The sequence below is a fragment of the Ipomoea nil genome, unplaced genomic scaffold (genome assembly GCF_001879475.1).
Source record: "Ipomoea nil cultivar Tokyo-kokei standard unplaced genomic scaffold, Asagao_1.1 scaffold1407, whole genome shotgun sequence".
Taxonomy (NCBI): Eukaryota; Viridiplantae; Streptophyta; class Magnoliopsida; order Solanales; family Convolvulaceae; genus Ipomoea; species Ipomoea nil.
The window spans coordinates 2,883,063-2,910,871 of record NW_017617835.1 but is presented as its reverse complement, the minus strand read 5'-3'; the positions used below and the strand labels follow the sequence as shown (position 1 = coordinate 2,910,871).

The window sequence follows — 27,809 nt, the reverse complement described above, 5'->3', positions numbered from 1 at the left end:
TGGGTTTTGATACAAAGATATGCGTAATTATGATTTTTAAAAATTTGAGAGCTTAATTGACTTCTCATATAACATTTGAATGCAAAAAACTTGTATGAGACTGTCTCGTGAATCATTGTATGTGAGACCGGGTCGGTCAAGATCAAATTTAATATTTATATTGAAAAATGTAATAATACTCAAGAATAAAATGTTTATTAATTATAACGAAAATGGTCAAATAGGCCCTTAAACTTTGCTCGAAAGTGCAATTAAGCATATGAACTTTAAAAAAATTCAATTAAACACTTAAACTTGTTAAAATGTGTCAATTAAGACCAATTCATCGGTAACCAATAGGTTAACGGTAAAATTCAGACATTTGACCCTATTCACGACCGTAGAACCAAACAAAATGTCAGCGTCATTTTCCGGTCTTCTCCACCGGAGAAGACATTCTGGTTGTCTTCTCCATGGAGAATACGACTAGACCAGTCGTATTCTCCATGGAGGATACGACCATCTGATCGCCTTATCCATTGGAGAAGGCGACCAAATATGGTCGTCTCTTCCATGGAGAAGACCACCGTCTGGTCCCCTTCTCAATTGGGGAATGCGACCATTGGTCGTCTTTCTCCAATGAAGAAAATGACCGGTAACGGTTGTTGGATTTTTTTTTTTTTTTTTTAAATAAAATTAAAAGTGGTCAGAAATTTTTTATCTTCGAAATTATTGTCTGAATTGCCGCCGGAATCTTGGTGGCTGATTATTTCAGGTAAATTACATATTATTGGGTTTAGATGCATTAAAATGATAAGTTTGAGTGTTTAGTTGCATCTTTTTAAAGTTCAAGGGCATAATTGTACTTTTGAGTAAAGTTCAATGCCTTATTTGACCATTGTCCCTTAAAAACATTTTTTTCTCAAAAGTATGTTATGATTTCTCTTATAAATAACAAACACTTGTCAACATTATTTATAAGAAAAAATGTAATACATTTGATGAAAAATGAAACACTTTTACATTTTATTTGTTCCCAAGAGTATTACAATTTCCTTTATAAATAACAAATACTTGTTGCCAAGCACATTTTGTTCAAATGACATCCGAGTTGGACTCTCATATAAAAAGATTATAAGTTCAAGCATGTCATTATTGACTCTTTGTGCTTCAATAGGTTGAGACGGTCTCACACAACTACACTTTGACCCAAATATAATAGTGTATGAGGTTCTCAACATTTTTTTGAAAATTCATTAGATAAAGAATCATTATTTATTATACTATCTATAAATAAATTTATAATAATACATTAATAATCAACCATCACTATATTAAAAATGAAATTTAATCAAGGGTATAATTTGCCCTTTCCGTCGAACAGAGACACACCGTCATGGCTCCGCCGAGAATCCTTCTCTGCGGTGACGTCGCCGGCCGTCTTAACCAGCTCTTCAAACGCGTTTCTTCGGTCTCTCTCTCTCAGCTAGCACATGTGCATATGTATACATTTCAGCAGTTAAGCAACTGTTATAGTAGTATTGCTGAAATTTTATTTTATTTCTCACTTTCAGGTGAACAAAGCGGCGGGTCCGTTCGATGCGCTGCTGTGCGTGGGGCAGTTCTTCCCGGAAACGGCTGACCGTTTGGAGGAGTTTAATGGATACATAGAAGGCCGCTCCAAAGTTCCTCTTCCGACCTACTTCATTGGCGACTATGGCGCCGGTGCGCCGAAGATTCTGTCGGCGGCTTCGAAGGAATCGGGCAATCAAGGGTTTAAGATGGACGGGTTGAGAATAAGCGATAATTTGTATTGGTTGAAAGGCAGTGGAAAGTTCACTCTTCATGGTAATAACCTATAAATTTAAGCGTTCTGACAATGTAACATGTGGAATACTGCATTTCTGTTAAATGTATCTGCATTATGTGTTCAAGTTTTTTTCTCTTTTAAATTTCAAATTTGACAAAATATTGGATTAGGTGGCTAATTGAGTAATTGGGTTCATATTGGATAGTGCATTGACTGCATTCACTCTGCTGTGTTGAATCTTTAATGCATTTTAGTATTGATGGAATGCTATTGAACGATTCCTTCTTGATGCCAACAAGAGTTGAGACTGGTGTGATGTAGTTTACTGTGTATTGGTTCCATCTGTGAACAAGGCAAGTGCAGCTTATGTATGCTTTAGTTATATGCCTGAATTTTGATTATTTATCAGCTTATGGTACAGAAAAGCTCATTAAGCATGCACTGAGTATCAAATTTTCCATTTCTGTGTTCTGCACTCAGCTCTACTGAATGACAATTTTTAGAGTCCAGAGTCCAGTTAGCACAAGTTTCAATTTTTATATTTTCATAATATAGCTGATCTACTGCATTCATATCTAGGTTTATCTGTGGCCTACTTATCTGGTAGGAAATCTGAAACTGGTTCTCAATTCGGCACATACAGCCAAGATGATGTTGATGCACTGAGAGCGTTAGCTGAGGAGCCAGGAGTCATAGACATATTCCTCACATATCCTTGTCAGTTTTGAATGATCTGTCTTTCCTGCTCTCTATTTGGGAGTTTGTATGTCAACAGTCTGCAAGGAACAGTTGTTTATTTCCTTAATCAGATATCACTAATGAATGGCCAAGTGGGGTCACAACTAGATCTGCTATTCCACCAGAAATTTCAGACTCATCAGGCAGTGATTCCACTGTGTCTGAACTAGTAGCAGAGATAAAGCCCCGGTGAGTTTCTCTCTTCCTGAAAACAAGGTAGTCAATTGGTGTTCATTACTTCTCTTAGATTGTCACAAATCTGATCACATCACAACAAATCCATCTTTATTTATTGCTTTGATCTCAAGAAGATTATATCATGTCATTCATTCTTCAGGATGACATTAAAGTAATAACAGCAATATGTAAACTTTTATGGTTTCATTTATTTTACTTTCTGTGATGTTTTTTTTTTTTTTTTTTTTTTTTTTCACAAATGCTTTTCCGAGCTTCATTTCTACCACAGGATGCACCAATGCCCTCTTTCTTAGCCTTGAATATATTATCAAGCTTCTGAAAGTTACTGCTTTTGCTGTAATAGAATGGCTCGACTAGTTAGCCGTTAGATTTACAGATCCTGTTAATGAATAAGAAGGTGGAAGGTCCAAATGGTGGCAAAGGGCAACCACTTTCTGGTAAAGTGGCACGCAAGTAGATAGTTTGCATGATTACAAGACCCTAGTATTTATAGGCTATTATAGATACATAAGAGAATCTAGATTCATTACTCTCATTTGACCACATTTGAATATGTGATTACAATGTGACTATGACTTCAAGTCTCAATTCTCAAACAGATGTAAAAATTTTACAAGGTCTCGAAATTGATAATAGTAATCTACAGTACAAAATTAGCAATCTTTGGAATATAGTCCACTCAGATTACCTTGATATGGATTTTAGTTTAATATATGCAAACAGTAATGTTTTCATTGACTCATTCACCTGACTGCCTGAGTGCACTATTAAATATGGAAAAGAAAGGAAAGATAAAAAATGTTGTTACCCTTTGGTGCCTGCTCTTTCTCTGTATCACATTCCCAAATTATCATGGTCGTTGTAATCAACTGGATTTCTAGAATAGTTTGAAACTTCCCCAAATGAAAAGTTGTGCATATTGTAGGTACCATATTGCAGGAAGTATGGGTGTATTCTATGATCGTGAACCATATGTCAATGCTGATGCTGCACATGTTACTCGATTTCTAGGCTTAGCATCTGTTGGAAATAAAGATAAACAGGTTCTGACATTGCTTCATGGCCTTTCTTTTTCCTGTTTTTAATTCTGTTTCATTCTTTTTCTTTGATCTTGACATGCTTCTTATATTTGCACTTTGTAAATTATTTTATATCCTTTTTAGGTGATTATACTTGTTGATAAATTTATTCGGTAATAAATATTTCTCTGATCTAAGCAATTTCATAAAACTTATAGTTTTGGACTAGTGAGGATATAAGTGGTGCTTAATACTTTTGTGAAAGGAATTAGAAAAGACTTTTTCTGCCGTATTGTTAATTCACCGTCTCTTTCACATCAGTTCTGTGCACAGATGGGTTTGTGCATTTGTAAAATTGTATTGATCCATTTGTGTACTTATAGACTTATGGTTACATGGTTTGGATGTTACACACTTGATTTTGACAGAAGATTGTTGACTTGATTTCCAATAAAAGTTTCTCTTGGTGAAAATGGCTAGAAGTTGTTTCACTACTGTCATAGTGGTGGATATATCTTATAGGCACTTAGTAACATAGGTTGATTTTGGAGGAAGATAATTAGATTTACTTCTAAAGAAGTTTAGCTATTGAAACGTAATCTACATTTGTAATAGTGATAGGCACGAGTACTCCTTGGCATTTGATGACTCACATTTCCAATTTCATGCTATCCAGAAATTCATTCATGCAATTTCTCCCACTCCAGCAGCTTCAATGTCTAAGGCTGAGTTAAGCACAAAGCCATCAAACACTACTTTATCTCCATACGTGTGTGTTGGCAAACCAGCCCAAACTGAGGGATCAGCTAAAAGACCTGGTGATGATAGTACTTTTGACTCACAGTATTGGCGATATGATGCTTCTCAAAAAAGACAAAAACATGGAGATGGCGATGGTGATAGGCTGTGCTTTAAGTTTGTCTCTTCTGGGACTTGTCCACATGGGAAGAAATGCCACTTCCGGCATGATGAAGAAGCAATGGAACAGTACATGAGGGGTATGTGCTTTGACTTTCTCAACAAAGGGAAATGTGAGAGAGGTCCAGATTGCAAATTCAAGCACAATTTACAAGATGAATCTGACAGGTCTCGATCTAAAGCTGCAAGCTCCACCAGGTGTATATACTCAAATCCTCTATGCAACCGGATATAGTCACAATGTTTATTACCTTCTTCCTAATTTCCTTGAATATTCTGTTTATGGTAAAATCTTATGATTATAACAGATGCTTTCTTCCAGATCAAGAGAATGCTGGTTTTGTATGTCAAGCCCCAATGTGGAGTCACATCTGATCACGAGTGTTGGAGAATATTTCTACTGTGCACTTGCTAAAGGACCTCTAGTACCAGATCATGTGTTGATTCTGCCCATTGAGCATGAACCTAACACCTTATCTCTACCATCTGAATGTGAACAGGAATTAGAAAGGTTTCAGAACGGTCTCAAGGCTTACTTCAAAAAGCAAGGAAAGGAGGCAGTTTTCTTTGAGTGGGTTTTTAAACGAGGAACTCATGCTAATCTCCAGGTATGGAGAACAACACTGAAATTTGTCTTAATTAATGGTAATATCAGTTTGCTAGTAGTCTTGGAATTATCCTTGATAATCAAGGAGTTGAGTATCTGTGTCATAAATGTGCTTCCCCTATTGGTTATGGTATATATTCAAGATGATACTTTGGCTTAAAGTCTCATTTCATAATTCTGCCATATGATGAAGCATAATCATCTCAAACTTAGGTTGTGACGTGGTGATGCTGCCTATTCTTTTCTTTTTTTTTTTTTTTTCTTTTCTTTTCTTTTTATTTTTAGGGTAGGAGGCCTCTTTTTTGGCCACTTGAACCAAGGTTATAGTTGCATTAAGTTTGAGTCTGATTGCTTTTGTATCATGCTATCTATAGTATGTGAGTTTGAGAAACCTAAGCAAATAGAATGGTACTGTTATTATGAGTTGTGACTACAAGATCTCATAGCCTGGTTTCTTGCCTCTTAGCATGTACATGTGAAGGATTCGTACCTGATAATCTCTGCTAATAAAGGCTCACTCATATGAAGCCCTGAACAGAATGAATGGGACTTTCCTCCTGCCTTTGATGGTTAATGCTTTGTTTCTCTGCTTGGCTAAGTTATGCGTAGTTGCGTACTCTTACTCTTTATGCTTGCAGGTAGTTCCTATCCCATCAGCCAGGGCGTCCTCTGTTCAAAAAATTTTTGATTTGGCTGCTGAAAGATTGGGGATTAAATTTAAAACAATCAAAGGTAAACATCACTATCATCTGTACCAGCAAAAATCCAGTACCAAAACCTCAAAGAGAAGTAAACCATAAAGAATTATGTCACAGGTATCATGTTTCTGACCATCTTGCTTATCTTTTTGTTCATTATAGCAGGGCGACAACTATTGCGGACACAGTTTGATCATTCTTGCAGCCTATTTTATGTGGAACTTCCTGGAGGTGTAATTCTCTCACATTCTGTGGAGGAGAATGAAAAGTTCCCTGCTCAGTTTGGACGTGAGGTAAGATTCTAACAAACATCCTATTAAATGGGGTTGTTCGTCTGTTGCGACATAAATGTGCAATTCATGTTCTAGACAATACTTGCCCGATAAATATAGCTGCAAGATCCTCCTTACAACTCCTTCACCCACCCCACCCAAAAATAAATAAAAATTGATCAATCTTCATTAGGAACCATCTCCCCTTGCATAATTCCCCCTTTTAGAAGGAATAGTTTAGAACTGGTAAAGAATGCCTTGCTGCATAAGAACCAAATATTTAATAGCAGCCTAAACTAGAATGCAAATGGCATTCCAATTGGTATCCTTGGCAACAATAAAAACGCTAACCATAACCAGATAAAGGTCGTAATTTGAGTCAATTTGCTGCAGAGATGTGCTCCACCAACAATACTAAGACAGCTATACTTTGTATAGTAGACGTGTCAATCTAGTCTAGATTTTAAACTTGTACAAAACATGCAGGTTTTGGCTGGCTTGTTGAATATGGCAGATAGGGCTGACTGGAGGAACTGTAAGCTAAGCAGAGAGGAAGAAATAAAAACGGTTGAGACTTTCAAGAGCAGATTTCAAGAATATGATCCAACTCAGTGATTCAACGCCAAAAGGTACCAAAACAGAACAATGTCTGTCATCGCCGTTATTGCTTTTACATTTGTCAATTCATGCCATTATGCCATTGAAGCATGTTCTACACTATTATGTCATGTACTGCTTATTAACCTCGTGTCATTTGCATACATTAGAAATGTTCAGATCCCGTAGTATCTTTGCAATGGAAGGATGTAATCTCACCAATCGCAGCAGACTGCACAATCCTGGAAAGCACAAGCATTGCAAATTTGGCTGGCACTGCAATATGGTCGTGATCAACACAATATTTCGAGTAAAACAAAAATACAGACCAATTTAATTCAGGCCTTTGGAGAACCAGCAGTACTGGATGGCTACCATAGGCCATATCACACTCTCTTGGTTTAATTCATTTGGCTCCATTGGATTTTATATTTTGTGATAAGATATGAAGAGTTTGTGTCTAAGAGATTGTGCTATTAGTGCTCCATAACTATACTTAAGAGATTATGTGCCATTAGTTACCATCTTGAATTTTGAAGAGATTATAGATATAAAGTGTCTTATTTCTGATTTTCTGTATAATCTTGGTTTGTACATTTTAATTTTAGTTGAAGAAAAGACTTGACTCAAAACTCTTTAACATCTACACGTATATCAAATCAGTTACATATGACTTTTAAACTTTAAACTTTAACATGTAAACGAATATCAAATCAGTTACATATGACTTTTAAACTATTTTCTTATATGACTGAGAATGACAGAATTTATTGATTTACATATTTACTCTTACCCAAGTTAAAAACATTTCCTATAAATATATATATATATATATATATAATTTATTTATTTATTTTTTTCTTGTCATGCCACGAAGTTACAAAAATGCGGTTATATGTGTACTAAACTGGTGTAAAAAAAAAAACAAAAAACAAAAAACAAAACAAAACAAAACAAAAATAAAAATAAAAATGATCAAGATAGATCGACGGTCAAAATTACACATGCGTTAGGGAGAAGTTGTGTACTAGACTGGTGTTTCTCACTTCTCAGTAAAAGGAGTCTTCTTCCGCCGGTGAGGTCTGAGACAAAAGATCTATCGCTAGCTTGCAATCTCCAGAAATGGTATCTGAAATGTATACTCTTACTGTTTTCTCTCAATTTTCCTCATTTGTTCCGATAATCGAATGATCTGATTGGTGTGTAATTTGATTTTAAAGGCCCAATCAGCGAAGCCGATCTCGAGCCCGGTGCCGGAGTCGATGTATCCAACCCTAGCGTTCTTCATGCTCGTCGTTGGTCTCCTCGTGACCGCCTTTTTCTTCATGTTAGTCTCGATCTATCCATTTTTCATATTTACGGGTTTGCCTTTTAATATTTTATTTATCTGGTTAGCATGTTTTATTGCATTCAGAGGGATGCATTTGCAGTTTAGTAAATGAATGAATGAATTCTGTTGTCTTTGATAGTGTAGAGCAACCTTTATAATTAGATATCAGATGTTGAAAAGCATTATTGTTTTGTTGATTTTTTTCTAGGTTTTGCATTTGAATTATGTTCTCCTTAAATGGTTTGTTGGAAAGGATAAAATGAACTATGTTGGTTAGGTATCCAATTAGACGTTATTTGGGCTAACGAGGAGGTACACAGCCTAGGTTGTTCATAACTGACCGGCTCAAACCAAGAAGGTTGGGATTCGAACTCGTGAGTCGTGACCTTGTGGTTACAAGTTTGCATCCGTAGCCACTTGGCTGGGGTTACCCCCAATTAGATGTTATTTGATTTGATAATTGCTGGTATTCAGTTGTCAAATGGAAGGCATCTGATTTATGTCTTATACACTGCTGGAGAAGAGATTCATTACTGGATATGAATAGCTTGATATTGATCCTCTCTACGGTGGTACATTTAGCTGTGTCATATGAACAATGTTCAAGACTTCAAGTGAATTACTTGAATTCACTGATTTTGAAATGATAGATAATTATAGCTAAAACTTCAATCTTTGATATGTTAATTTTGAACCAAAATTTGAAATGTCGGTACAAATCTAGACAATTTTTTTTAACCCCATCCAAAGACCCTCCCAACAAAAGAGGATGAGCAGTCACTGAAGCTACTATTATGGTGCTTCTATATAAGGATATTGCAGACAGCATTTAGCATTCAATTGCCTCATCCTTTCCAAGTGACACATGCAGTGAGATGTGGCTACTGGAGGAACCTCTGGTGCTTTGAATGGAAATGAAAGAATCGTACTAAGAATAGAGGCCATAATAGTAATTGGCATCTTAGATGCAAAGGGTACCAAACTTTGAGGACATGCTCATTGAGGGTGTTTGGCAGCACCAATAAGCTAGCTAATAGCTTATTGACTTGGGTTATGTTTGGAATAGCAGTTAGAGTGGTCTATTGCTCTAGTTGCTCTCCAATCACCTCTTTAGGAATGCTGTAGTTGGAGCGGTCCGCTGCCCTAATCACTCCAACCCCTTTCTATGTTGGGACTTGGGGTAAGGGTCTTGTGGGAGTGGTGAGCCGCTCTCCCAAATGCACTATTGGTAAAAAGTTGGCCTCTGGCTTTTAGAGATGTTTGGTAAGCAACCTTTAAAAAAAAAGATTGCTTATGAAAAACTACTTGGAGTAATTTATAGCCTCTTAGAACTATTCAAACTAGATTTCGATTTACCCCTGTACTTTTACACTAATGACATAACAAAAAGTTAAAAACCTTTTTTCTTTTCTTTTCTCTCTCTCTCTTCCACCATTTTCTCCCTTTTGATAATTTTTTTCGTCCCTCCCTTTAATTACAAAGTGATTTTAACTCTTTTCTCTTCAACTATGAAATGACAAAATAAGTGTTAATAGTGATTAATTTAATCTTATAAAACATAAATATAATACAATATAATATAATCTAAATTTAACATTTAACATATCTATAATAAAACATTCTGGTCGTAAATAAAAATAGATTAAATTATTAGTATGCTGTTTTAAGATTTTTTTTGAAGGAAAGAAAATTACATCATTTTACATTAATTAACTACTTAATTACCAAACACTTCTAGTTTACTTAGCAACTGCTAGTTTATCAGCTAGCTGTGCCAAATAAAGTGTTTGCATCCTAAAAGAAAGGGGCTGAGGATAAGTGTGATTTTATGTCTCATCTTCTGGAGGTGTTCTTGTATGTTGGGATATGATAGAGAAGAAGAGAAACCAAATTGTTGTATATGACTTGGTTTCTTTCCCATTGAATTTAATCTATTGGTGGATACTGGATAGGGTTTAGGGGCTTGAGAGAGGCATATTGGATATAAGGTTTTTCTATCCAACATAATGATATGCCTAGAAATGAAAGTTTCAAAGTGTGTGTGTTATATCTCTAAATAGAAAGGAATCAGTGTAAAGCTTCTTGTCCCCTCATCCTCTGCTAGGCTAATATTGAGTTCTATAGCACAAAAAAATATACACATAAACGAGCTCTTTACAAGGACATTATTCTTTTTTGAAAACAAGGACATTATTCTTGCTCTCTCTCTTCCTCAAAAGACCTATATACCATGTAATCTGGTAATAAGACACCTTTTTTTTTTTTTTTTTTTTTTGTGTGCAGCTATGGGGCTACTTCTTCTAGAAAGAATCTGAGTCTTGCCAAGGAGCTCACCACAGGTGCAGTGGCATCAGTATTCTTGGTACGTTATCAATAAATACCGAATATTACAGTATTTGCCATTTTGTTTCATGTATGTTGCTCATCTTAGACCTCCATTTTCTTTGTGCAGGGTTTTGGATCCTTGTTCTTACTGCTTTCCTCTGGTGTTTACGTTTGATAACTTAACATCGTACTAGACCTAATTTTGTTTTTGCAATTTCTACGCGAGTGATGCTTTTTGACAGTGTCGTTAGAACTAATTTGAGTATTTGAGCGGAGCATCTATGATATGTAATCCTCATCAAACTATAAATCTACTAAACCAGGAACCCTACCAATGAAACTTTACATTTTTCTTGTTGGACAAATGTTACATCGCCATTGCCTCACTTCAACACATTTGCATCTTCGCCATGATATATGAATTAGAGATCCCCATATCTAAATTAGAAATTGAGACATTAGCCATGAGCCCATGACGATGATGAAGTTGGGTGGGGTTGAGGGAGGGTGGTGATGGGTGGTCATGATACCCAGAAACGCGACCTCGGCCAGCTTTGGGCCATGTCTCCTCTACTCTTGGATTTTCTAACATTTATGCCTTTATCCCCAAATTCTCGATTTATTCACATTTTGTACTTCATTTATACAACTTTTCAAGTTTAATCATTTTGAGTCTGCCCCATGACCGTAACATTCATTGCCCCTTTAAAATGTAGTGAAACAAATGTCCTTTTTTTTTTTTTTTTGGAAGAACTATCCCAATTTTAGTTTGTGGGTCTTAATTGGAGTCTCAAAAGACATGTGGGGTAGAGTACAATAAAAGAAGCTATTTCACTCGGATGTTCTAACTTCTAAGAGCATGTGCAACAAAAGTTTTTATGGAGCTTTTAGTGGGTTTTTTTTTTTTTTTTTTTTTTTTTTTTTTTTTTTTTTTTTTAGGTGGATGGGAGAAATAAAAGAGAGGATATACGGGTTCTTTGAGAAATGATCTTTTGTTATGTAAAGTGAGTTACACTAGAGAAGAAAAAAAACAATGTTGGTGCGCATTTCGTGCACCAACAGTGTCTAGTGGGCACATGCCGTGCATGGGTGCATTGAGGGTGGTCGTCAACTAACAATAACATTTTCTTTTTTGTTTTGTTTTGTTTATAATTAAAAGTTACAACAATTGTCAAATGAGCAAATTACCAAAATGGTCCCTCGACTATGTTAATTTCACCATTTTGGTCCTAGTCATTTTGACTTTGCTAATTACATCATTTGGCTATTAAGTTTTTAACCGTTTTGATCCTCCAACAGATTAGACAGTATATTTTGAGGGATATTATGGGAACTAAAATAAGCAAGATAAGTGCAAAAGTTGTTGTTCGGCGGCAAGTGGTGGTCCGGCGATCGATCGGTCGCTGGAATCTGAAAAAAATCTCAGAAATTTCTCCAGTAAATGAAATCTGCCTGGAAACAAATGCATAAGTTGAAGGAAATGCTTCAATTGCAACAGAGACTGCTCCGGTGATGCAGAGCCAAATCGGAAAGGCACCTACTATCTCGATCGATCCGGAAATTCTAGAACGAGCATCAATTCAATTTGAGGCTGGGAACAATTAAGGGAAGCGGCTTCCTAAGACTCTATTATGATCCTATGCAGATGCGATGCGGAGCGATCAAAATCAACAGGCAATTCCATCGAATCAACAAGGTAAAAACGCAGAGGCAAGTAATCTAATATCTTCAAATTTAAATCCAATTGTTTTGAAACAAGGGAGACCATTAGTGAAATTTGAGAAGGTTGAATGGAAGGATTTAGCTACCAAAGAAGAAAAAATTACCTTGGTAGGGCGATTTATATAGGAGAGGCCTCCGATTGATCAAACTAGGGCTAAATTCAAGGAGAGTTTTGTTATCTCGGTTGAGGTTCAAATAAGTGTGCTTAATGCGAGATAGATTTTGATACAGTTTCAGTCGGAGTAGGATTGTAATCATGGCAAAGAGTCAATGAATTAATGAAGGAAAGCTTGTGTGATTGTTCAGGTAGTCACCGGATTGGAACTCGTGGCGAGACTTACCATTCGCGACAATTTGGATACAGTTGCCTAGACTGCTGTAACATTCCGTGAACCAAACGCCCCCTTATTGTTTTGCTGCTGCTCTATATTGTTACTATACTACTGTTGGTGCGCATTGCGTGCGATGCACGTACTCGCTAGATGCGTTTAATATAATTTGTTTTATTTTGTTTTCCTTGTTTTTTTTCCTCCTCTTTTTCTCCTCCCATCACTTTTTGTTTTGTTTTTTTTTTTTTTTTTTAATGGTTGGGATGCTAAGTATTGAAAGAAATGCCCTAATATTGAATTTTAGAATTTAGGGTCCGTTTAAGTAGGAAAATAATTTTGGAGAGAGGGGAGGAAAGCACAATTCAAAATTCAAAGACTTTTGGTTGATAGAATTGACATTTCCATAAATAGGTCTCGAGAGTTCACACCAAGTGCGTGTCTTTCGCATTGTCGCTTCCCAGTCTATTCTAGTCATTTCATCTAAACCCCCGCTGTTTTGCTGCTTCCTTCTACTGTCACCATTTCCAAGTAGGTCAGGTCCAGCTAGCTCACTCCGCCATGGAAACTCCTCAGCAGCAGCCGAGGAGGCGCGGCCGTCCCAAGGGCTCTTCTGCCAAGTCCAAGGAGGACAGAGATCGCGAGCAGCCGCACTCCGCTGCCGGCGCCACCCCCAGGATGAGAGGACCTGGAGCTGACAAGAAGGCCGCCGCTGCCGCAGCTGACGAGAAGTACGCGCAGTGGAAGTCGCTCGTTCCCGTCCTCTATGACTGGTTTGCTAATCATAACCTCGTATGGCCGTCACTGTCCTGCCGGTACGACGCCGTTTTAGCTATCGTTTTTTTTTTTTTTTTCTTTGTTCTTCAGCTTTTGGGAGAATTTCTCTTGGTGTTTGCGATCTCAAACCCTAGAGTTCCTGATCTGCTCCCAGGAGCTCTCTATTCCTGCTTGTTAGTGTATATGTGCAGTTGTTAATGCTGGTAAAAAGTTGCCTAAAGATTTGTGTGAGAATGATGGCGTTTTATTTACTTGCTTTTGTATGCATGAGGTTTGTTAGCTTGTGAAGTGTTGCGATTTGGTGATAGAAGTTTATGTTTTCTGAATTTACGTTTGTGTTAGGTGATGAAATAGGGGAGAAAGCAGAAGGGCCCAAACTTTGGAATATTCCATTCTCCTACTTTTTAAGGAAACATAATTGATTGAATATTCTTCTGACACTATAATTAAATAAGAGTCAGGACCATTTGTTTACTGTATAAATTGGTTTATATAGGTTATTGTGTTGAGATCACAGATCAACCATTATGGTATGGTATTCTGTTTAAGTGAATTGGCCAAAGGAGGAAATTGCCAAGTAACTCAAATGGAAATTGTTCATTACAAAGTTTGCCTCATATGGCCATATGGGATCTCTTGACAGTTTTAACTAGTGTAGCTAAAATACTGGTTGTGGTGAACCCTTCTACCCTGTAATGTATTTTCAGTTTCAACCTGGGGCTGATCAACTATACTTTTACTTTTTGGAATGGATGGAATCTGTACATTATTCAGATTTGATGCTCATATTAATATTTGAATGGATAGATGGGGTCCTGTGGTTGAGCAGCACAGTCACAAAAACCGCCAACGACTTTATCTTTCAGAACAGGTTTGCCTACTTTTGCCATAAATCATGTTTTCTTATATCAAAATAGTTAGTATCAACAATTTTAGTTTCACTCCTAAATCTGGTATAGTTAAAATCATGCTACATTGGAGTAATGGCCGTGTTTGTAGGCAAGTAAAACTAGTTGCAGAGTTTCTTCTCTTTGTCTGATCTTGTTTGAGGTTCCAATTCTTTTGGGGCAGGGGTGGGACTTAGTTGCTTGATGGATATGATGCTATGGATAAGTCAGGAATGAAATTACATTATTGGGAATAGGCCTATTTTGCCAGTAGGTTTAGTGTTCTATTTCTGGGGATATCATTCTTAGGAATGAGTGGTTCCCTTTGCTAGAGGAATTTCCGAGGAGAGGCGTAGCATTAGCTAGTCTTGACAAGCTAGGAATAGCTATTCCTTCTATGAACCAAATAATAGAATAGAATTCCTATCATATTCCTCATTTATTCCACTTTATGGAATAACCTTTTATGTTCTCCAATTTTCATTTCGTGAACCAAATGTGCTGTAATAGTTATGTAAAATAGAGTAACTATTGTTTCCTTTCTACATACATATTTATCTGGATTTCGGTTACACAAATATACCATCTTCAATACCTGCAATGGCACATTGTTGTCTGAAGGTGTGATCTTTGGTGCTTTCACTTCTTTATTTAATTGCTTCCACACTGCCATGTGGCTTATGTAGTTTTCATCTCCTATTTTTAGATTTTACATGTTGCTTAGTATTCCATATTTGTTTGTTCTCGGATATCTATTTGACTCACTTTCCTCACTCATCATCAGACAGATCAATCAGTGCCAAACACTTTGATTGTAGCCAACTGTGATGTGGTTCGACCCAGGATTGCAGCAGACAGTCACATATCACACGTAATTATGTTGTATCTTATATTCAAAGTTTGCCTTATTTATCCTTCTTAAGTACTTGTCTCTAATCTTTCTATCTGATTTGATTTATGTATTTCATTTCTAGTTCAATGAAGAATCACGCTCACCTTATGTCAAGAAGTACAAAACCATTATACACCCAGGGGAGGTATGAAAACATTGTACACAAATATTTTAAATACACATGTCCTAATAAGGTCTACTTAATTAAAAAAAAGGCATAATAAAACATTTAAAAGAGTTTAAAATAATAGAACCCTTAGGTGAGGAGATATGGAAAAAGGTTTTGAGAAATATAGTACCTATAACCTATCCTTATAATTATCCTATGTCAGTTGGTAAGACATTAGGAAAGTAAAAAAATGTAATAAGCTTGGTGGTTTATTCTTTTAGATCTTTCTATGTGGTATTTAGGCATAATGACTGAAAGATGAAGTTTATGTCCTGTTTGAACATTATTATATTGCAGGTTAACAGAATCAGAGAGCTTCCTCAAAATAAAAACATAGTGGCAACCCATACTGATAGTCCTGAAGTAAGCATTTGTATTAGATATTTAAGGTCTTCTTGTTTCTAATATTTTATTTTCTCCCTTTCCACCTTATCAATATTTTCTCCTAGTTAGTTATTTGAAAGACAAATCATTTGACAAATTTTATCATTATGCATTAGGTTCTAATTTGGGATGTGGAAGCCCAACCTAATCGACATGCTGTTCTTGGAGCTGTTGCTTCACGCCCAGATTTGGTTTGTATCCTCTCATTCCCCAAAATATTTTTTGGCGATTTTTATAGTTTCTAGCATTTATTTTATCTTTCCAATATATAACTTAAGTTCACAGATACTTCACTGGCTAGCGGTCTCAGACTTAAGATGCAAAGGGATATTGTATATGAAAAATAGTAGTTATACACTTATACACATCTGCTGGTTGTCTGAAAAATATTTCCTTTGCAAATATGGTACAAATTAACTTCAAAAGTATAACAAAATAGGGCTCTGCATTTGTTTCTTATAAGAGTTGCACTGATGTAATGATGTTCTGAGATAGAAATGTAAATTATTATTGGTTGAATTAAGAAATATACTGTAGTTCACAAACTCCTGTCTTTTTTGGCATATATGATTAAGGGGAAGGTATTGAAGTTGTTATGTTTGCATCTCATATTCCAAATGTTCTCACTTGTTGATTTTGAACATAATGGTAAACACTGTTCTCTCTTTGCATCCTGAAAGTCATTGACTGGTATAAGGCAAGAATTTTATGGGCAAACAAATATGCCTTATAAAGTCCTGGAGTTTTGAGGAAATATGAATCTATGATGAGTGGTGAAGTTATCAAAACTATTATTCCTGAATTACAAGTTCCAAATGTTTCTTCTTTTAAACACAAGAATGGGAACTATTTTGGGTCTGTATTGCATTTTGAAACCCATGTACTCTTTCTAAGTCAAGAACTTTACGAGTGATGTAGACTGCAAAGAATTATACTTGTAAGGGTTATTTTTTCTTCTTATTGAAATCCTCAATTTCTTTCTTAGTGTTGGTTCAATTCTAGACCTTCTTGGAGAAAATAAATGTGGTTTAGTTTAACAATATATGTTGCACTTTTAATTTTCTTCTTAATGTATTAACCAACTAGTTGAATTGTTTTTCCCTCCTTTTTTCCTACCAGACATTGATTGGACATAGTGAGAATGCAGAATTTGCATTGGCAATGTGCCCCACTGAACCCTTTGTGCTCTCTGGAGGTTGGAATTTTTTCCACTATTATGTGATTGTACTCTCAATCTTTATGGTGTGATTGCATCTTAGGTTATCTAGCTAATTTATACTCCGTAATTACTTTCTTCCATATATAAGTTGATTACTCATTTTTGTCACACTGAAACTTCCTCATTAGCCTAATATAATGATATGGATACTTTGAGTACATCAAGATGAGCTGTGCATGCCTGTGTGATTTATTTTTATTTTTTACTTTATAGGAAAGGACAAATCTGTGGTACTGTGGAGTATTCAAGATCATATATCAACATTGAGCACAGATGCACAAAAACCTGCTGGTTCATCTATTAAGGCTGGTGATAATCCCTCTATTCAAGCTCGTGGAATCTTCCAAGGCCATGAGGATACCGTTGAAGATGTTCAGTTCTGCCCATCAAGGTAGCTGGATTTAGCCTCCTATATTCTTTTGTGATCTAAGGTTTCTTATCAGTCTTCTTACTTTCGTTTTTGGTCCTGGCACAGTTCACAGGAATTCTGTAGTGTTGGTGATGATTCATGTCTCATTCTATGGGATGCTCGAGTTGGTACTAGTCCAGTTGTAAAGGTTGAATGATCTTTTTGTAGTTTGAATCTCTATTCTATTTTGTGCGTTTTTATTCGATTGATTATTATAAGAAATTTCTTTTCCAAGTTCTTACATAAGTTGGTGGTCTCTACTTTTCTGTATATAGGTTGAAAAAGCTCATAATGCTGATCTCCACTGTGTTGACTGGAATCCTCATGATGGCAACTTTATTATCACTGGGTACTTCTCTCACCACAACTTTTCAGCAAATCCAGTTTATCAATAATATGGAAAATCACTGTTATGAAGGACTCACTAGTTCTGTGTGAATGTGTGATATCACTCAGATCTGCAGATAATTCTGTCCGCTTGTTTGATCGACGTAGTTTAACTTCGAATGGAGTTGGCTCACCAGTCCATATCTTTGAAAATCACAAAGCAGCAGTTCTTTGTGTGCAGGTATTAAGTAGGTTGTTTTGTTCATTCTACTTCTGATTCACATTCAATACTTTTGCTAGAAGATTTTCAGATCGCCACAGCTAGACTGAAATGATTTTTTTCCCCAGTGGTGTCCAGACAGGTCCTCTGTATTTGGGAGTACTGCAGAGGATGGTCGTTTGAATATTTGGGATTACGATAAGGTAAAGTGATCATAGGAAAAACTATCAAGCAAAATAATTAATGCAATAATAATGACATAATTGCTCCAAGGTTAATTTAGCATATGGACAATCTTATGAGATGCCTCTTTCCATATTCTTTCAGGTTGGTGAGAAGGACAATGAGACACCTGCTCCAGGTTTATTTTTCCAGCATGCTGGGCACAGGTTGGTACCATACCATACACTTTATCAGTGCTCGAACTGGATTTATATATGTTAAATCTCTGTAGTAGCCTTTATCCTGCTTTCTTCATGTTTCTTGATCATATCGTTTTCTGAAGATAGTTGCTACCATTTGCACCGTTTTTTTTTTTTTTTTTTTTTTTTTTTTTGTGATTCCCATTTTTTTTTTTATGCCATTTGATCATCCCATATCAAATGATATAATTTATGTTTAATAATATAAAACTTATGTATAAGTATTTAACAAAATATATAAATACATAAAAATAAAATAAAGGATATAAAAGGAGTTAACAAAAATCAAATTAACTTCTTTCAATTAGAATACATATTATTAAATAATTTATTAAATTTTAATATAATACATCTATTAGGTGAGTCATTGCATTTGAATTGGAAGGCCATACAGTCATTGTATTTGAATTGGAAGGCCATACATTCATCATCCTACATGGTCACCTATCCATGGAGGGGAAGTTTTAAATATCAAATCCTCACTCACAACAGCTAATAATAAATTAATTTTATTTACATATGATATATTACATTTCATTAAAAAATTATAGCAAAAATAAAAACAAAATTACACTATATATGATTTTCCTTGTTAATTTATAATATTTTTATTTTTTGAGTTTTAATATACTCCATCCGTCCCATATTACCTGTCTTACTTTCCTTTTTTGTCCGTTCCAAAATATTGTCCACTTTCCAAATATCATTATATTTGTATTTTTACAATATTACCCTTTAAACTTTAACCACGACTGCACACAATACTTATTACTGCGTACACCTATCAAACCTCAAAAGCTCTGCCAATTAAGTTTAAAGAAGAACATGTTCTTCTTTGTTCTTCTCACTTCCATTTTGAAATTTTACTCTTCAGAATCCCCATCCATCATCATCTTCTTCTTTTCTTTTTGCAATTAATGGGTTTCAAAACTCGCAACTTACATATACTCTCGCCAAAATTTTATTACTCCCTGAATTGATCACTCGCCGCTGTCAACATCTACAGTCCTTCATATCAGATCTGTAAACTTCACAATCTATGATTTTTTTAATCTATTTTTATAGTTGAATGCAGATCTAGTGATTTTTAGAAGTATTAAGGTCATGTATTATTACTCCGTATTATTATTATTATTTGTATAATTACTAGGTGTATAGAGAAGAATAGAAAACAAAAATTTATGGAGTGTTTGTGTGATGAAAGATGAAGAAATGCCTGTAGCATAGTACTCAGGGGTAAAAGTAGATGAAGGAAGAAGAAGAATAGTACGGAGCAACTTGTAAGTTTGAGAAGATAAGGGCAAAAAGGAGTGTTACGTTCAAAAAAGAAAAAAGGGCATATCTGGAAAGAGAGTTCATTTTTTTGTTTGTCTTAAAGTCCGTGCCAAAAGCAAATGAGACATTCATTTCGGGACTGAGGAAGTATCATATATTTGTATATATCTTATCTTATACGGAGTACTAAAATTAACTTGATTGTTTTACAAATATTCAATTCAAAAGAGTAGTCGAAATAAGATTTATAACTTGTAATTGTAATAATATGTTCAGAGTAGTCGAAATAAGATTTGTAACTTGTAATTGTAATAATATGATCAGAGTAGTCGAAATAAGATTGGTTACTTGTAATTGTATAACTGACCAGAGTAGTTGAAATAACTAAATAAGATTGGTAACTTGTAATTGTAATAATATGACTAGAGTAGTTGAAATAAGATTTGTAACTTGGAATTGTAATAATATAACCAGAGTAGGCAAAATAAGATTGGTAACTTGTAATTGTAATAATATGACTAGAGTAGTCGAGACTCGAGATAAGATTTGTAACTTGTAATTGTAATAATATGACAAGAGTAGTGGAAATAAGATTGCTAACTTGTAATTGTAATAGTATGACCAAAGTAGTCGAAATAAGATTTATAACTTGTAATTGTAATAATATGACATTGTAGTCGAAATAAGAATTGTAACTTATATTTGTACTAATATAACCAGAGTAGTCAAAATAAGATTGGTAACTTTTAATTGTAATAATATGACCAGAGTAGTCGAAATAAAATTTATAACTTGTAATTGTAATAATATGACCAGAGTAGTCGAAATAAGATTTTTAACTTGTGATTGTAATAATATGACCAGAGTAGTTGAAATAAGATTTTTAACTTGTAATTGTAATAATATGACCAGAGTAGTTGAAATAAGATCTGTAACTTGTAATTGTAATAATATGACTAGAGTAGTTGAAATAACATTTTTAAACTTGTAATTGTAATAATATGACCAGAGTAGTTGAAATAATATTTGTAACTTGTAATTGAGAATTATTTATTTATTTATTAGAAATTTAAAAAAAAAAAAAAGAAAAAAAAAAAAGAAGAATACAGCCACTGGCGATCCTCGCTAGTAGCTGTCTCCTTCATGGACAGCCACGTCAAGGACAACCAGTCTACAATGATGGCCATGGCCGTCTAAAAAAAAAAAATTCATGGTTGCTGACCTCGTTCCAGATTGTCCAGATCTGGAAGACGGCCATGTCCGTCATCTTAGACAGCCGTGGCTGTCCTCGGTGGTGGTTGTATTTTTTTATTTTTATTTTTAAATTTTAATAAATAAATAAAAAGCTTTCAATTCATGACCATATGAGTCGAAGAGTATTGGTAATTGTTTCAATTCGTCTAGAGCTTGGAATTAAAGTTTGATTATTGAATATTGCAATTTCACGTAATAATATGACTAGAGTAGTGTAAATAAGATTTTTAACGAATCTTAACATTACACGGTTTAACGACACCCATTTGAAGCATTTAAACTTGACAACTCACTAAGCATTGGGCAATGAACCCTTACAATAAATGAAAAAATATGCTTAACCATATATAGGGTTAAAGGACTTGTCTTGGGACTAAACAACATCTTGTGAGACCACATGCATATTCTACTTTTGGAATTCGGCACTGTGCCTCTCCGGCTCCATAGAACTTTCCTATATATGTATTCTGATATATAAAACATATGACTCAGAAGACAACTATTCTGTAATGTCTTAACCATAAGATTATCAGAACCCAAACAATTAACTTTAGATGACCAACATTCTGATTAATAAATTCCTACCAACTTAAAATAAAAATTTAAACTTTACAACACCAAAATATTATGGAGTATTCAAGTTATTGATTGTCATGTCTGAACCTTAAGTACTTCATTACTATATAAATCTCCAATACTTTTGTTCTGTTTCTGTCATAGTGCAAATCCATAACAGAAATTCCTTGCATCTATCTTGATTTCAGGGATAAAATTGTTGACTTCCACTGGAATGTGGCTGATCCATGGACAATTGTAAGTGTATCTGATGACTGTGACTCCACAGGTGGAGGTGGTACACTACAGGTATTGACATTTAAAACGTAATTGTTGGAACCAGTCTTTTCCCACGTTCTTGATTTCCCTAATATGTTTCAATTGGTCCCTGCAGATATGGCGGATGTTGGATTTGCTGTATCGTCCTGAAGAGGAGGCTCTGGCCGAGCTTCAAAAATTCAAAGACCATGTAAGCAAGTGCGCTCCAAAATCTGATTCCTAAGTATTAAGTGCTTGTGTACTCATTACTCTGAAGTATGAGTCTAGTAGTGTACCAATCCAAACATTGTAGGTGGGAACCCATTGTTAGGACTGTCCCGTTAACTTTATAACCTTTTTGTGACTGAAGATATTTGGAGCTGTGCTTGATTATCCTATTTAACAGATTGTTTTGTTCCTAATGCGTATGGAGTACCTAGTGAGTTTGAAGTCTATGTTGTATCCTAGACCTTGATACATGTTTATTTTAGTATATTGCACGTTCATTTTAACCTACTATATGTTCTTTTTTTAGTTAGGGAAATAATCAAAATATAGGTTTGTGCGATTCATTATATGTTGATACATATTCATTTTTAGTATATTATATGTTTATTTTTTTGATCAAGGTCACAGACTCTTGGAGTTGATGATATAATTTGTTGTTTGAAGTTGTAACTTTACTATTTTGCTAAAATTGTTTTGGGTGTTAGAATTTAAGATGTGCCCAGGGCAAATGAAGGGCTAAATTGAACTAATTAGTTAGTTCAACTTGTGACAGACATTATAAACTGATTTATTTTAAGGTGAGATTCTCTCAACTAGTTTAAAGGGCTGTGCTTTTGTGCACCCATACCTAGGCAACTACCAAATTATGTTGTTGACCTCAGATTCATAGATTTCCGTAATTTTTCCCACAATCTTGCAAATTGCAATTTCCAAGTGTTCACTGTAGATTTGGTAGATTGTGTTGTATATGGCGTGGAACTGATGCAAGAAAAACAAGAGTACTAAAACCAGTGACAACGGGGGGCCTTCTTGTCCCACCACTATTCTAACAATTACAAACTCTTGAGATTTGATTTGTCCAAATGGTCTCTGCCATTGATTTACAGATAGTGACATAACATGAGAGCCCTTATTATTATTACAAAGGTTTTGTGTGTGTGTGAGCGAAAATTACAAAGGTTTTATTCTGCTCAAAACAACCTTTTATTTATTCTCTTTTTGAGTGGCGTACCCTAGCTTAATGGCTCAAACCTAAAGGATTGAGATTCGAACTTATGATTTTGTGGTTACAAGTTTGTACCATTAGTTATTTTGGCTGTGATTATTCCCTTTATTTATTCTCTTTTGTTCCATACAATAATGTAACTTTTAAAATATTATAATTTGATAATATAACTTCGAAAATTTTACAATTATTGAATAACCGATTTGCAATAGGGGTGTAAATGAGCTGAGCCGCTCGCGAGCGGTTCGGTCAACGCTCAGCTCGAACTCGTTCAAAATCGAGCTTGAGCAGCTCGTGGATTAAACGAGCACGAGCCGAGCTTATGTATTGTAGGCTCGCGGCTCAACGAGCCGCTCGCGAGCCTTAAATATAATATATAATATATAATATATAATATAATAATATAATTATATTATATTTAGTATATAAAAATAATTAGGGGAGGGAAATTAAAACATTTTAATAATTATGTATGGATAAAAGTCATAAAACAAAGTAGTTTAAATTGTAAATCAAACAGGTCAAATTCGAGATCAAAATTGAGCTCAAATTCAAGCTTAAACTCGAGCTCGAGTTCGATCAGCTCGACAATTGCCGAGCTCGAGCAGTGCTATCATTAACGGGTAGGCTCATGCTCGGCTCGGCTCGTTTACACTCCTAATTTGCAATAGTAACGAAATTGAATAGAGCACACAAATTCATATCTCCTAATTCCTGAATATAATTTGGTGATAAGTTACATTTTAAAAAACAAAAAAAAAATGCTTAAATTCGAATCTCATTATTCTCACCACTTGTTGTACCAAAAAGTTACAATATCAATAACTAATAAGTACTTAAAGATATATAGGATCATAATTATAACCTCAAGGCCTTGCCTAAATGGCCTAAGGTGAGTGTTGTTCTTTTTATAGGGTAGTTATCGCTTGCTTGGAGGTGTTATATTTAATTCTTATAATAATTTATTCTAGTAACGTACCATCTACTGGTTCTTACGTTTAATTGTATATTCACCCGATGAAGAAAAAAATAGGGAAAAATTACAAAAAAAAAAAAAAAAGATTAATAGAAGTGAAGAGATGTCCTTTTTAGTGAACAGGAGTAGGGTTGATCCTATTATTGGCTTAAAAGAGAAAGAAGAGGAAGCAGTAAAAGGAGGGGAGGATATGATAAGCAGGAAAAGAGAGATGAGAGTAGAGTAAAAGTATGATGATGATCTGAAACGTCCACAGTGCTATAATGGCATCATATCATAAATTTGTTATTTAGTAATTAAGGTGACATACAGAGTACACTGGTGGCCTGCCCATTACTTGTGGAATCATGCAAAATTACAGGACACATCCTACAAGATGCTCTTTTCTCATTTATTTTTCAACTGTTGTGCAAGGACAGATCTTTATATTTTGCACTTTTTTTTTTTTTCCATACAATTACTTGTTGTTTATACCTAAGAGAAAAAAAATTCAAATGAGAACTAGGCTTTTCGTGAGGATGTGCGAATTAATCTCACCTGTTCATCTAAGATGATTAATGGTTAAAAATTAAGAAAAAATGTGATAGTATTTCTGTAATTAGAATTGTGCAATTGGAAACGTTTGACAATAAATTTGGATTTAAAAAAAAAAATGTAGTATCAGTTATTAGCCAATGCATCACATATTTTCCTTTTTCTATATATTTTCAAATATGATAGTTAAAATTTACTACTTTATGAAAATGCAAAATATAATTTGAATTAAAACAATTTTAATTATATTTATTTATAAGTATTTTAATATTGAGTATAAAATTTTGCGCATGCTAGTACCAATATAAACATCTAGATTTTAGTGCTCTCATAATCAAAGCATCTACCTTATTGCACAATATGATTCTAGAGTACTAAATTAACCACCTAAAATTAAATTCTAAACACCAACGATAATGTTATCCTCGATAGATGTTTTTTTTTTTTTTTTTTTCGGACCATGAGATGCCCTGAACAGACCCTAATTATAGAAGACACCTTTAAGGGTAAAGTGCTGGCCATATTGATTTTTTCATACGAGAAGGTGTTTGAACTCCCGACCTCTCTTAAGGGATGAGATTGCACAGTCACTCACGCCAGCCAAACTAGTTATCCTCGAATCTCGATAAATGCTTTGGATCATAAAAAGTGTGCTTCTACTTATGAGCACCTTGTTGAGCATATATAATACATAAATATAAATGTGCAATCCAACTGTCAGTTTAGATTTTTAGTTCAGACGGAACACATGGTTCAATTCACCTAAGAATACTTTTTTTATTATTATTATTTTTATTTTTCCTTTAAATAAAAGTCTTTGAAAAGCCATATCTACAATCTACTTGCGTAAAAGCCAGCCCTCTATATTCCCTTATCACTTCACTTATTCTTCTTTGATTTTAATTAAAGGGAAATCTTTTTATCATTGACCACTTTAGAGCAAGGATTGGTGGCAATATAATATTTAGTAGTTAAATCAGTTTTATGTGTATATATTCCCTTTGAATAATGGGTCATAAGCAATTTTTAAAAAAATACGGTGACATTTTTATAAATAACACGAAATGCAAGTAACAACACTATAAAGTGCATTTAACAACAACATAGCGTATAATAATATAAAGTACACATGAACTTTGAAGTGCAAGTAATAGCACTTTGGAGTGCACTTAACAATATCATATAGTGCAACAATATAAAGTACACTCAAGCAACAATATTAAGTGCAATTAACGTTATCATTAATTGCACCAAATGTGAAAGGTAAAGCACTTTACAGTGATGTTACTTGGACTTTTTACTTGCACGGTTGCACTTGTTATTTGTATTTCAAACACCTTTTACTTGCACTTCAAAGTTTGAGTTATTTACAAAAATGTCATTGCGTTTTTTTTAATTGCTTATGATCCCTTATATCTTTCTAGATGGATGACTCCAATTAGTTCAATCCCTACCGACAATTCTCACAGAAGTGCACCCTTATATAGGGTTCAAGTGAGAACTGACTCTAGGTAAAATGTGAAGGCTGATTTAGTTCATCCATTTGGGTAGATAAACTATTTAGGATGACTGAAAAATAAAGGAAAAATGACGGTGTTAATTTTATAAATGTAATAATTATAAAATTAACTATATTTTTTTCTTTTTATTAAAATACTCAAACATAAATGAACTATGATGGATAACTGTGATTAGTCTTCACTTTTTATTTTATAGAAAAATCATATTATTATTTGAACCTCCCTCCTCACACACACGCGCACACATTTATATATATCAAATTTGAGACATATAGACCAAGTGGCTTGTGGTTCACTGGTATTGGATTGCTCCCTTATGTGAGAGGTCTAAGTTTTGAGCCTCGTTGTAAGCATAGATTGTATGGGTATCCCGTATCCCTCTTCCTTTGTAATAAACAAATTTGAGACATATAACATCTGTTGTGGATCATAACATGTATGTTTCCATTATGAGCATCCAAGAATTTTTATTTATTTATTTATTTTTTATCTCAAAAAAAAGTCTTGGAAAGCCCTACCTACTTGCCTACAAGCCATTTCTCTAGATTCCCTTATCACTTCACTTCTTTAATTAATTAATTATTTATTTCCTTTTAATTAAAGAACATTTTTTTTTTTATCATTGACCGCTTTAGAGCAAGCGAGCTAAGGGTGGGTGTCAATACAATATTTAGTAGTTAAATAAATAAATATACACAGGGGCGGATCCAGCATGGGGTAGCTGCCCCCCCTTCTCCCACCCCCACCTTATATATAACCCTTATATGTATATACGTATATATAGTACATATTTTAATATAGGTATAAGAAAATAAATAAATATTAATAAGAGTTGAGTTAGATTAATTGGCAAATCATACATTTCACCTTTCAAAAGGTCTAGAGTTCAATCTTTTCTTGCGGCTTCAATATGTATATTCACTAGTGTTAATATTAGTGGCTTGAGTTTTTGCTTCAACACAATTTTTTAATGACTTTTTAATATTATTAATTCTTATTTTATATTGATAATGAGACGTATAATTTATAATGTGTTTTCTATTCGAATTATTTTATCAGCTTCAATATGTATATTCACTAGTGTTAATATTAGTGGCTTGAGTTTTTGCTTCAACACAATTTTTAATGACTTTTTAATATTATTAATCCTTATTTTATATTGATAATGAGACTTATAATTTGTAATGTGTTTTCTATTCGAATTATTTTATCAAATTAATTATGTTTTATATTTTGTTATAAATATTTTTATAAAACTTTGATGTGTTTTATTTTTCGCTCATATCCAACAATATTTATAGATAGGTTTAAGTGTTCATTTTTTTAAACTATATTTTTTGTTTTAGTGTTTCGCCCCCACTGAGAAAAATTTCTGGATCCGCCACTGAAGAATATACACACAAACACACATTCCCTTTGAATCTCATTATCATCATTGGCCTAATTATATTGGAATGGAAAAGTTATTCTGATTTCTAACTTTAAAGATTGTTGAGAAATGATGGAGACGTAATAACATTGGTGTAATGGATGAGAAGTATTACTTAAAACTTGTTTTTAGCAGTATGGTAAGGATTCATTTATACGTATTTGGTGTTAAATCTCAAAGCTATATTGCTCGATTTATTTTTTTTTATGAATCTAGAACGAGTTTATAAAGTCTAAGATATAATCCAATAGATTGAAGCGGGGAAAACATGGATTTTTTTTTTTTTTTAAATGAAGAAAGAAATGATGGAGGTGACAGTTGATGCTCTCACTATAAATAATTTTTTTTTTTTTAAATAGTGGTTTGGATGCCAACTTCAAGTAATTAAACCTATGCCCCTAAATTTATATTCTGCAAAATTAGTGGTGATCTAAGCTTTGTTGCAACTGCTCATCAGCAAAACTCCAACAAAAAAAAAAATATTAAGGATAAAATAATTATTGCTTGTCCAAACGAGAAAATAGAAAAG

At 34.2% G+C, this 27,809-nt stretch overlaps 3 protein-coding genes and 1 long non-coding RNA gene across 9 annotated transcripts; 3 read left to right on the top strand and 1 right to left on the bottom strand.

Annotated features, from left to right (window-relative positions):
* Window positions 1-566: 566 nt before the first annotated feature.
* On the top strand, window positions 567-22,103 carry LOC109186635 (WD-40 repeat-containing protein MSI4). 2 transcript variants are annotated; one of them, XM_019336707.1, is made up of 16 exons: window positions 567-572; window positions 13,086-13,354; window positions 14,124-14,187; window positions 14,988-15,074; window positions 15,178-15,240; window positions 15,562-15,627; window positions 15,765-15,839; window positions 16,768-16,843; window positions 17,081-17,258; window positions 17,343-17,424; window positions 17,552-17,625; window positions 17,733-17,844; window positions 17,952-18,026; window positions 18,151-18,212; window positions 21,539-21,638; window positions 21,724-22,103. In XM_019336707.1, exons 2-16 carry the CDS (start codon window positions 13,101-13,103, stop codon window positions 21,829-21,831), a joined length of 1,476 nt encoding a protein of 491 aa, XP_019192252.1. In that variant the 5' UTR covers window positions 567-572; window positions 13,086-13,100; the 3' UTR covers window positions 21,832-22,103. The 2 variants fall into 2 exon arrangements, with proteins under 2 accessions (XP_019192252.1, XP_019192253.1); XM_019336708.1 differs by lacking the exon at window positions 567-572 and having other exon boundaries at window positions 12,983-13,354.
* On the top strand, window positions 1,319-7,468 carry LOC109186633 (zinc finger CCCH domain-containing protein 64). Of its 4 annotated transcripts, none has more exons than XM_019336703.1 (11): window positions 1,321-1,450; window positions 1,554-1,827; window positions 2,369-2,498; window positions 2,606-2,716; window positions 3,651-3,768; window positions 4,421-4,860; window positions 4,985-5,270; window positions 5,908-6,001; window positions 6,130-6,260; window positions 6,726-6,843; window positions 7,131-7,468. In XM_019336703.1, the coding sequence occupies exons 1-11, from the start codon at window positions 1,376-1,378 to the stop codon at window positions 7,148-7,150; spliced, it is 1,797 nt and encodes a 598-aa protein (XP_019192248.1). In that variant the 5' UTR covers window positions 1,321-1,375; the 3' UTR covers window positions 7,151-7,468. The 4 variants fall into 4 exon arrangements, with proteins under 4 accessions (XP_019192251.1, XP_019192248.1, XP_019192249.1 ...); XM_019336704.1 differs by having other exon boundaries at window positions 1,322-1,450; window positions 6,133-6,260; XM_019336705.1 differs by having other exon boundaries at window positions 1,322-1,450; window positions 6,726-6,868; window positions 7,007-7,468.
* Window positions 7,834-10,856, top strand: LOC109186636 (transmembrane protein 258-like). Its single transcript, XM_019336710.1, has 4 exons — window positions 7,834-7,961; window positions 8,057-8,163; window positions 10,450-10,528; window positions 10,619-10,856. Exons 1-4 carry the CDS (start codon window positions 7,959-7,961, stop codon window positions 10,664-10,666), a joined length of 237 nt encoding a protein of 78 aa, XP_019192255.1. The 5' UTR covers window positions 7,834-7,958; the 3' UTR covers window positions 10,667-10,856.
* On the bottom strand, window positions 10,771-27,757 carry LOC109186637. Of its 2 annotated transcripts, none has more exons than XR_002055153.1 (3): window positions 27,744-27,757; window positions 17,895-17,899; window positions 10,771-10,843 (listed from the first exon to the last, which is right to left on the bottom strand). It is a non-coding gene; the product is annotated as an uncharacterized LOC109186637 (long non-coding RNA). The 2 variants fall into 2 exon arrangements; XR_002055154.1 differs by lacking the exon at window positions 17,895-17,899 and adding an exon at window positions 21,473-21,479 and having other exon boundaries at window positions 10,774-10,843.
* Window positions 27,758-27,809: the final 52 nt, after the last annotated feature.